At 31.0% G+C, this 11,934-nt stretch overlaps 1 protein-coding gene across 1 annotated transcript; it reads left to right on the top strand.

Annotated features, from left to right (window-relative positions):
* The first annotated feature begins 8,076 nt into the window (after positions 1–8,076).
* Positions 8,077–10,441, top strand: LOC110630764 (galactose mutarotase). The gene is made up of 5 exons (XM_021778333.2): positions 8,077–8,318; positions 8,421–8,470; positions 8,742–8,868; positions 9,434–9,538; positions 9,622–10,441. Exons 1-5 carry the CDS (start codon positions 8,204–8,206, stop codon positions 10,242–10,244), a joined length of 1,020 nt encoding a protein of 339 aa, XP_021634025.1. The 5' UTR covers positions 8,077–8,203; the 3' UTR covers positions 10,245–10,441.
* Positions 10,442–11,934: the final 1,493 nt, after the last annotated feature.

Here is an 11,934-nt window from a genome sequence, read left to right as displayed (position 1 = left end):
GTGTATCAACACATAACGATTGGTGAAGAATACCATGTTGAGTCATATAAGCCTGGAATGATTCTAACATATATTCTTTAGCATTGTCGCTCCGCAAAATTTTCACATAAACATTAAATTGAGTCTTGATTTCAGCACAAAAGGCAGAAAAATAAGAAAACACTTCTGAACGATACTTCATAAAATAAATCCAAGTCATTCTAGAGTAATCATCCACAAAAGTGATAAAATATCTGAATCCAGTCTTAGATCCAACCGGACATGGACCCCAAACATCTGAATGAACTAATTCAAAAGCAGACTCAGCTCGCTTATTGACTCTAGGACTTAAAGAGATTCGATGATGTTTTGCAAAATGACATGACTCATATTCTAGTAAAGATACTTTATGAAATTGAGGGCATAACTTCTTTAAAATCGGTAACGAAGGGTGTTTCAACCGATAATGTGCTTCAAACGGAGACAAGACACTGGAGCAGGCAACAGGCTGAGGCACCCATGCATCCAAAATGTAGAGACCCCCAGATACATGTCCTTTACCAATAATCTGCTTCGTCACAAGATCCTGAATGAGACAATGATCATGAAAAAAGGAAACACAACAATTTAGGTCTTTGGTAAGTTTACTCACAGAGATTAAATTAAAGGCAAGATTAGGTAAACTTAGCAGAGATGATAGGGTAATAGAAGGAATAGGTTTAACAGTCCCAGAATCCTCAAAATTATAAGTTGATCCATCAGCTATAACAACAGAAGAATGTGTTTTATGAGATCGAAAGCTAATAAAAATATGAGGATTACTTATCATGTGATCTGTGGCACCAGAATCAATGACCCATTTATGTGAAGAGGAAATAAGACACGTTTTACCTGTCTCAGTCGCTACTGAAGACGTTGGAATAATTTTAATAATATGGGTCTTACTGTCAAAAACTATTTTAACCAAAACTCTATACTCCTTTATCTTCAAACAAATTAAAGGAAGATAACCCAACACCCAAACAGCAAACGAACCACAGATCTGACAAGCAGGTTGCAAGGCAACTAAACGCCTCCACCCAACACCCAAACGGCAAACGAACTACAGATCTGACAAGCAGGTTGCAAGGCAACTAAACGCCTCCACCCAACACCCAAACGGCAAACGAACCACAGATCTGACAAGGGGGTTGCAAGGCAACTTTGGCGTATTCTCTAAGTGGATGATGAGAGACAAATATTACCCTAGATGGGTAACACAAAAAAAACAGGACTCCTAAGTCTCCAAAAATTTTAAAACTTGGCGAGAGAGAAAAAATAAATCTCTACGAGAATGGCTCTGATACCATGTAGAAATATAATATTTTGTTATATTTCACAATAGATATTACAACCTATTTATACATGAGAGATAATATCTAAACAGGAAGAAAAATTAAGCCTATAATTATACGATTCCTGAGATTAAGTAACTAACCCATCTATCAATATTTATTTTCTATATTAACATATTTACTTTCTATATAACCTGTAACAACAATTAACTCATCAAGGTCACTTACAAGCTTCATAATCTATATTCTCTTTATATTTATAGCCTTTAGCTACCAACCTAGTTTTGTTCCTGGTAATATTGTCATTTTCATCAAGCTTGTTTTTAAATACACACTTGGTGCCTATAGTAGGGTGATGTCTACGTCTAAGAACTCAGGTCCAAACCTTGCTCCTTTCAAATTGGTTGAGTTCTCATCAATAAGGACCTCATCTATGAACTTAGGTTCTATATAAGATATGAATGCAATGTTATTACATACATGTCTAATAGAGGATCTAGTTGTTACTTCTTGTAATGCATCACTAATTATTTGATCCTTGGAATTATCCTTCTTGGAGGTCCAATCCTTTAGCAAGTCATGTTGGACTCTTTGGCTTTATATAAATTGCATTTGTTGCTCTTGGAATATAGTTTTATCTTTCTTTGTCTCCATAGGATCCACTTTGGATTGACTTTGATCTCCATGGGATTGAGGATCTTCAATAGTCAACTTCTCAAGGTTACCTACAAGATCATAATCACAAATCATCTTCTTTCTAAGAGCAAAGGGATTAAATTCATCAAAAACAACATGTATTGACTCTTCAACTATTAAAGTTCTCTTATTGAATACTCTATATGATTTACTAGAGGTAAAGTATCTTAAAAATATATATTCATCGGTTTTAGATTTAAATTTATCAAAATTATCCTTATTGTTTAAGATAAAGCATTTAAAACAAAAAACTCTAAAATGACTAACTCTAGGTTTTCTTCCATTCCAAAGCTCATAAGGGGTTTTATTTAGAAGAAATCTAATTAAAACTCAACTTGAGCTTTAACAAGCCACATTAATAGCTTCCGTTCAAAAATAGGTAAGTAGATTATATTAACTTAACATAGTTTTCCCCATATCTAAATAAGTTCTATTTTTTTTTTCAACAATACCATTTTGTTGGGTAGTCCTAGGAGATAAAAAAAAATTATGAGTGATTCTTAACTTATTACAAAAAACTTTAAACTTTTCATTGTCAAATTCTCTAACATGATCACTCCTTATGAAAGAAATTTGAATTTTTTTTTCATCTTCAACTTTCTTTATAAAACTTTTAAAAATATCAAAACAATCATCCTTATGAGCAAGAACACAACCCAAATATACCTAAAGTAGTCATTTACTATGATAAAATCATAATGTATGCACCGAGACTAGCTACTCTAATTGGACCAAACAAATTCATATGCAAAAGTTGTAGAGGTCTAGAAGTGGTTACCTTGTTAATGGATTTAAAAGAGTTTTTAGCTTGCTTATCCATTTGACAAATATCACATAGTTTTTAGCTTGCTTAGCCATCAACTAGTTCATCCTTACTCAAATTTTTTAAAAGATCCATGCATGAGAGTCTTTTATGTCAAATACAAAAATTATTACTAATAGAAATAAAATGTTTCATATCTTGGTTAGACATAACTTGTAAATCAATAATATAAATATTTTCAACTCTTTCACTAACAAATAATATTTTGTTATCCAACATTTTAGAGACAAAATATGATTTTAGTTTAAAGATGACTCTACAATGTTTAGCACATAATTGACTTACACTTAACAAATTATCCTTTAAACCATCAACTAAGATAACTTTATTAAGAATAAAAGAGTTTTTCTTACCAACCTTACATATTTACATAATTTTACATTTTCTATTGTCTCTAAAGGTTATTTATCCACTACCATCCTTCTTTTCACGAGAGATTAAGTAACTTAAATTTTCGGTCATGTTCTTTGAACATCCACTATCCAAATACCATTTGTTTTCAAGTTTTGAAAATTTCAAGCACACCTACAAAAGAAGATTCAAAAAACTTTAGGTACCCAAATGTACTTAGATTCTTAGGGGTTAATTATTTCATTTTTCGATTTCCATATACTTTTATATCCAAGGTGTACTCTAATAGCACACCTATAATTGATGTGACCAAACTTGCTACGGTAGTGATAATGATCATTGAACCTTCTTATCCTAGGTCCATAAGTGAATGAGTGTGCTTGTGTTCTCATGTAGCCATTTCTCCTTTGTCCATTATGAGTATGTGAGTAAAAGGAATGGTGAGTGTGATGATTATATGACTTATAAATATGTGCTGTATAATAATCATTTCTTTTATATGAAAGTTGGCTAGTTATATGTGTTATATGAATATTGTGACTAGTGGATTAGTTTACATGTATATTCTTTTTAGGTGCATAATCACTAGAAGCTTTAGGTTCATATCCATTAGAGCTAGACACCTTAGGTTCATTCAAGTTAGTAGCTTTAATAAAAATAGTTTTGGAAGGACTTGAGTTGATTTATTATAGCCAAAGTCATACTTGATGCTAGGAGAATTTTGAGAGTCTAATATTTCATCAAGTTTGTCCTTACTTTTTAAAAATTTTGAAAGAAAATTTTTCAAATCAAGAATTTCATTTGTCAATTTTTTTTTTCTAATGAGAGATCATCTAAGGATTTTGTAAATCATCATTTGAGGGTAAAGATTTCTTAGGTGAGCTCTCACTTTCCTTTCTTAAGCTAACTAACTCATTTTTTAAAACTTTATTTTTCTTATAACTCTTTTCAAATTTATCATTCATCATTTTTAAAGAATTAACAAGTTTATCGTATGAAAATTCAACAACATCACATCTAGTAATATCATCAAGTATAGTTACCTTATCAGAGCTTTCCTCTAAGGCCATAAAGCAAATGTTGGTATCCTCCTCTTTGGTGTCACTTGACTCATCTCATGTTGTTTTGAAAGTTTTCTTCTTGAACTTTTTTATAGGCTTCTTCAATTTGGGACAATTTACTTTATAGTGATCCAGTTTATTGCACTCATAGCTTATAACCACTTCCTTCTTACTTGATTCACCTTTGTTCTTTCTAAAACTCTTCTTTGGACAGACTTTTTATTTTGAAATAATAACTTTCTTATCTTTCTAGTCACCAAAGCTAATTCTTCTTCATTTAGCTCTTTTTCTTCCTCACTAGATACTTTGGAAGATACTCTTAAAGTAATGTTCTTTTTTTCACTTGCTAGATTTCTCCACTTGCTCTCTATTTAATGTCATCTCATAATTAATGAGATCAATAAAAGTTCATACAATTATACCTTACTCAAGTCTTTAGCATCCTTTAAAGAGATCACCTTAGGTAGATATCTAAGAATTTTCTTCACCAATCCCTCATTTGTAAATGTCTTCTCAAGGGATTTCATCCCTCCAATAATCTCAATGAACCTATCATATATCAAATTTCATTTTTCTTTGACTTGATTGGTACCTTCATGAGTAACAACTAAAGTATCTCAATTTTCTTTGGTGGTAGACTTTATGCATACTTTATTGTATTCACTTCTACTAAGAGCACAAAATAAAATGTGAATGACTTTATCATTAAGCGCTACTATTCTCTTCTCTAGTTCACTCCATTCACTCTTAAGATTTTGCTCTTGTTTTCCCACTGCCATTTTTATTGGAAAGAAATGACCATTCTCCATAATATCCTACAAATCAACTCCTTTCGATTTGAGAAAATAGTATATTCTATTTTTTCAATATAGAAAGTCATTCCTATCAAAGAAGGGTGGTCTCACAATCGATTGGCCTTCTTGAGCATTAAGAGTTACCATTGATCTTTATCCAAAGATAATTAAATCTTCTAGAAAAGGAGATTAACTCTAATACCACTTATTGTCCCTTGAACATTGAGGGTTGCCATTGAGGGTTACTATTGATCTTTACTCCAAAATGGTTAAATCTTCTAAAAAATGATATTAGCTCTGATACCATTTGTTGTCCCTTTAAGCAATCCAATAGGAAGAGTGAATTGGGTTTATAAAAATTTAAAGGCTAAAAACACAAGTTAAAAATGAATAAGGAATGAGAGTGATAATAAATATAAGGATTTATAGAGGTTCAGCTATCTCAAGTCTACGTCCTCTTCTCAAAACCCTTCTTGAGAGTTTAACTCCGTTATCAAATCTTCTTTAGGTGTAGATTAAAACTTCTTACAATTCTAAAGCAAAACTCTTGCTATGTACAATCCTCTTTTTCTCACAAGAGCAATTTTTTGCTCAAAACCACACCCAATATAATAAATTCACTCAACAATCTTCACTCAATCCTAAATCACAAACCAATTACAACTCAAAGTTATCTAAGAAATTAATATTATGGCTCAAGGTTTAAAAATAGACTTTCAGAGACCTAAAGTCCCAACTTTCGGCTAAATATTGCAACTTATGCCTCTGTTTCTCTTTTTTCCACTGCCTAAAGTTGACTTTAGGGGCTCAAAATTCTTTATTAAATTTTTTAAAAATCATAACTTAAACTATAAAATTTTAATTTTCAATCCGTTTGAATCTTTTTAATCTATATTTTAATATCTTTTACTTTACCAAAAAAAAATTTTAACAGTCCATTTATAAAATTCCATTTTGGTCCCTCAAAAAATTATAGAGCAAAAACTTAAATTACAAACTTTCAATTTTTATTCTATTTGAAATGTTGTAATCTATAATTTGAAATCTCTTATTTGATAGAAAATTATCTTAAAAAAAGCTCCATATGTCAAATTTCATTTTGGTCCCCAAAAATAATTTCTTAAAAGTTAGCCATATTTATAAGTTTTAGAATTTAAAACATAAACTTGAGTCAACACAATTAATTAATTGAAATTCATAATGCACAAACTAAAATTTATATTTTGGTACCTTTCTTGTAGTATATTTCCAATCTTGACACTTTTCATTCTTGAAAATGAAGTAATTCTATTTAATTAAATTAGGGCCTATAAACTCATATAAACACTTATAAAAATAATTAGTGGCACATCAATTATTTATTAGTATTAAAATAAGAATTAGAATACTTAATCAAATAGTTCAAATATAAAGTAATTATAAAAAGCATTAATTCAATAACTGGTTCGTAGTATAAAGTATGTCTCCATTATAAAAGCTGTACAAGAAACTATATTGATACTATTTGATGGAACAAGAAGTATGTCATACTAAAAGAATCTCTAACCTCGGTATTTTATTTTTATCATTGTTACTTTCTTCTAAAATCAAAATAAATAATTGTAAAAGTTTCATTTATTGTTTAATTTGCAAGTATAAGTTAGGCATCATTGTTCAAGATGAAACAAAAATTACTATATTTATTACTTTTGGGAGGCTCGCTTCATATTTTATTAGAGTTTTTGCATCTACATTGATTAATAGCTCGAGAGATAGGGTATCAATCTCGTCGATGGGCACGGTATCTGATTATGGTCAAAATTAATTTTAGGCAAAAAGCCCTTTTGAACCACTGATAAATATTTGAATATCCATTTAATTCTCTACTAAATTTTTTAGTTCATTTAAGCTCCGAATAACAGTAAAGGAAGAAATAACTCAATTCGTTTACTTCTTATTTCCTGCTGTTAAGTGGGTGGAACTTTTCTCCTAAAACCCAACACTTAAACTAAATAACAAACCCCAACAAATTCTACCAGAATTGGATGAAGAATCTGCTACATCATAGGTTCTCATACAAGATGATGGTGATGAGGTAGTTGCATTGCTAACGATCTCGTGTCATCAAATGATAAAGAAGAGTACAACACACCAACATCTAATTATCACAAGATACTAACAATGCCCACCAATGCTGAGAAACAATGGGAAAAATTATTGTTGCAGAAGAGAAAATTTTTTGAGCTGGAATTCTTTGAAACTTCTAATAAAAATGAGATAGTCTTTCTTTTGATTAAGCTATGAGCTTGCTAGACTTGAATCTCATCACATGAAGAGAAGATGTAAAATCATTTTGATAAATTGTTACCATATATAAAAAATTAATTCTTCAATCTCATAGATATCCTCCTAAATCAAGTTTAATAACTCCTTTAATCTCTCTATAGTCTTGAAAGTCCTTATTTTTGAGTTTGATAAGATTAAAATATGAAATTAAAAAATACAGAAAGAAAAACTCTCATCTTTTTCAGAACGAGAGAAAAAAAGAAAAAGTCCTTATTTTTGAGTTTGATAAGATTAAAATATTAAATTAAAAAATACAGAAAGAAAAACTCTCATCTTTTTCAGAACGAGAGAAAAAAAGAAAAAGTCATTGCTCTGACAATATATTTAATATCTATTAGATGTGTACAACTCACGTGCTTAATATTTATTTAAATTAATTTTATTTAAGTTTAATTAAAATTAAATATTTTTACTTTTTATTCGGTAATTTAAATAAATAAAAAATTTATTAAAAATTTAAATAGGTATTCAAGTATTTATTAGGAATTTAAAATGATTTTTTTATCTTACTTTTAAATATTAGGTATAAAATGGTCTTTTGCTTTAATTTTAAATATTAGATATAATCGTGACGAATTAAAAGGATGGATTGCCTTAAAAATTAAAAAGTTAGTATAACGAGCGGAAGAGCAAAGAAAGGTCACCTAAAAAAAATAAATAATAAAAAATATAAATATAAATATAGAAGATGGTGGCAGATGGTTATAGTCAGAGCCACATTGGCTATGTAGGTGGAGAAGATAAGGACAGCTTTTCAAACGTAATACAAAAGGAAACCGAACTAGCCACCAAAGACACTTTGTGTCTCTCTGTCCCTCAGCCCTTAGTGTTTCAGAATCCATGGCAGATCAAACCCAGAACCCACAAATTTTTGAGCTCAACAATGGCACCATGCTCGTCAAGATAACCAATCTCGGTTGCACCATTACTTCCTTGTCCGTACCTGACAAAAATGGTAGCTCATGCTTCTATTTCATTTCTTTTTTTCTTTTGCCCTCAAATAGTGTTATTCAATTTCTCTCTAATCAATTATTTCTGGGTTTTCTTGATCTTGAAGGGAATTTAGCTGATGTTGTTCTTGGATTCGACTCTGTTGAGCCATATCTGGTAATTCGTTTCAAATCAAACTTGTCGGCAAATTGATTCGCTTTTGATAAAAGAGTAAAACAGCTCATCTTGTATTGTCATTATTGTGTTAATGATGTGATCGACATTATGTCAACCTTGCCTGCAATTGCCATTTGATCTTTCTAGCCAATCATTTTCATGGGATTTCCTTTCTGCAGCTTGCATTAGCATTCTGAGGGAATCATAGTTGATTTTTTTCAAAAATTTTCCTCTCTAAAATCCTGTTCTGATTATATATGTGTGTGAGCAGAAGGGTGCTGCACCTTATTTTGGGTGCATTGTGGGGCGAGTGGCAAACAGGATTAGAAATGGAAAGTTTACTCTCAATGGGGTGGAGTACACTTTGCCCATTAACAAGGCTCCAAACAGTCTTCATGGTATGTAATCATCAAATTCTTCGACTCTTTTAGTCGTGTTCTTGTTTACTTCAATCCTGTTGAAACTGTCATGGGATCAGTGTATATAATTCTTAGGCATTTTGTTAGTTATATGCTGAAGAGCTTATATGGCTGAAATTAGTTTGCAGCTTGATTCATGAAGTCCCGAGGTAAACTGATGTTTGTATGTAATTTCTCTTTTATCAAACAGTGTTTTCTTATGAAAAAGCATCAGTGTTCTTGTTAGGTTCAAGTTTAGGGTATTTTTGGACAATTTGATAGGGGGTGATTACTAAGGTGTTATTTAGTTGGAGGTTACTCTTGAACTTCAAGTTCCAAATTTCCCGCAAGTGCTAAAATTCTGCTTGTTTGGTTAGTCATTTTCCTTGGAAGTCTAGGCTCTCACTTCCTTTATAGTAGAAAGTTACTTCCCTCTGATCCAATCAAGTTACTTCCTGAGAAGTTTGCCTCTCAAGAAATAGGCCATTTGAACCAAATATTGCTTGAGTACTAGTTCAACTGTGTGCATCAAAAATAAGATTCAAGTTATTTTTCTCTTGTTTAGGTGGGCACAAGGGATTTGATAAGGTGATATGGGAGGTAGCAGAATATAAGAAGGGTGAAAACCCATCAATTACCTTCAAGTACCAAAGTCATGATGGAGAGGAAGGTAGTGCCCTACGCCTGTCTCCTTTCTCTCTCTCTCTCTCTCTCTCTCTCACCTCTGATCTTTTATGCTTCTTGTGGTAATAGGTTACCCTGGAGATCTTTCTATAACTGCAACTTACACGCTTACTTCAAGCACGACAATGAGGCTTGACATGGAAGCAGTGCCTAAGGATAAAGCAACTCCAGTCAGCTTAGCCCAGCACACCTATTGGAACTTGGCTGGCCACAACTCCGGGAACATACTAGACCATTCAATTCAAATATGGGGATCTCATATTACGCCTGTAGATGAGAATACCGTACCAACTGGTGAAATAATGCCAGTTAAAAGCACACCTTTTGACTTCACCTCTGAGAAGAAAGTCGGTGCTTCTATCCATGAAGTTGGTTTAGGCTATGATCACAATTACATTCTCGATTGTGGTGAAGAGAAATCAGGTTTGAAACGTGCTGCAAAACTTAAGGATCCATCAAGCTCAAGAGTGCTTAACTTGTGGACAAATGCTCCTGGGATGCAATTTTACACTGGAAACTACGTGAACGGAGTTGTTGGTAAAGGAGGCGCTGTTTACGGAAAGCATTCAGGTCTGTGTTTGGAGACGCAAGGATTTCCTAATGCCATAAACCAATCAAACTTCCCCTCAGTTGTCGTTCAACCCGGTGAAACATACAAGCACACTATGGTGTTTGAGTTTTCAGTTGAGTGAAGTATTAGCATTTGAGCAGCAGTAAGAATGAGGTTTAGTTCTAGATTTGCAGAATCACAAACTGAATATGAACTGATGCTGGTGATCTGATACTGATACTGTTTGAGCCTCATTTTTGTCCTTTTGAAATTTATTTTGGACTTTTTTCAAACTGCCTATAAAGAATAAAAACCAAATAAAATTTCAAATTAAATCAATTCAGTTAGTTCTTCATTGGAGGTGCCTATAAAGAATTGAGGTGCCTAAATGACACCGTGAGCCTCAGCAGCTGTAAATATTTTGGAAAATGAAGATCATTACCAGAGTTACCATAAATCATTTTGATCTTATTTTGAGCTTGTTAAGGGTAGGTTTGATGTTATGTATAATTTTTTGAGTTGCTTCTTATTTATTTATTTTTCATTTGTCTTAATTTTGGAACCTAGTACTGGTGAAAACATTAACAGATGATGCCCAAATAGCTAGAGCATTATGATGTTTGAAGACTGCATATTCCAGTTGCATGAATCATCCATTTACTACTGAGCTTTTCTTCATTCCAGGCTACTGCATTACATAAACTGGTTACAAAACAGATCCACAGAGAAACTTGTCCGGATGTGAGATTCCCCAGAGTAATGCTGCATGGATCTTGACAAATATGGGTTATTTATTTTCATATAAATAACCCTTTTATTTCTTATTGAATCCTCTATTTTGGTTATTTAGATCGTTTTGATATGTAGTAGCCATAAGAATCTGATAAATAAGTCTCATTTATTAATTTTTTATTTTTTAAATACTTTATTAGAGGACTATCGCAATAAATTTTGCTATATTTATTATAAAAAATCAAGTCAATATAATAAAAAATAAAAATTATAGTTTTACTATTTACAGATGTGCTATTAATATTTTTTTACGGTTTAATAGTATAAGTCAGCACTTGAAGGACGAGCAAAAACATTATATTAAGAGTAAATATGATTAAAATTCAAAAAACTTAAAAGAGAATCAAAACAAAAAAATAGAAAGAAGTCCTATTATAGTTTTTACACTAAATAGATAGAAATGAAATATAATAATAAGATCATAGAGATTTAGCCAGAAAAGGGGATACAATTAGAGATTTTGAATTAAATTATATTCGTATTTAAAATTTTATATTAAATTATAAAATAGCTAAAAATTTTAGATTTTTATATAATAACATTTATTTATATGGCATATGGATATAATAAAATAAGCAATTTCATCTTAGTACGTCAACTAGATATCATCAACCTTCCAAATTTTAAATTTAGATATAATTACAATAAAATTTATAATTTTAAATAATTTTATTAATTTTTAAAATTTTAAATTAAATTATAAAATAACAAAATGTTGTAGATTTTTTTTTATTTAAAATAGATCAAAATAAAAATATAAAAGAAATGAATAAATATACATATCCATGTATTTTTTATTTTATTAATCAGCATATCACATGCTACAACTCAAGAGTATCACGATCTAAATAATAATGGTGCATAAAAGAATTTAAATACCACGTGTTACTATTTAAGAATATCACAATCTAGGTAACAATAGTGCATAAAAGAATCTAAATTTTGTACAGATGCAAAAGGCATCAGCATGCACATTAGTGGCGAGCTTCTGACCAGGGATCTATGGCTATAAGTTTTGTATTGCAAGTTAAACATTACAC

Source organism: Manihot esculenta, chromosome 14 (assembly GCF_001659605.2).
Source record: "Manihot esculenta cultivar AM560-2 chromosome 14, M.esculenta_v8, whole genome shotgun sequence".
Classification (NCBI taxonomy): domain Eukaryota; kingdom Viridiplantae; phylum Streptophyta; class Magnoliopsida; order Malpighiales; family Euphorbiaceae; genus Manihot; species Manihot esculenta.
This window is presented reverse-complemented; position numbering and strand designations above follow the sequence as displayed.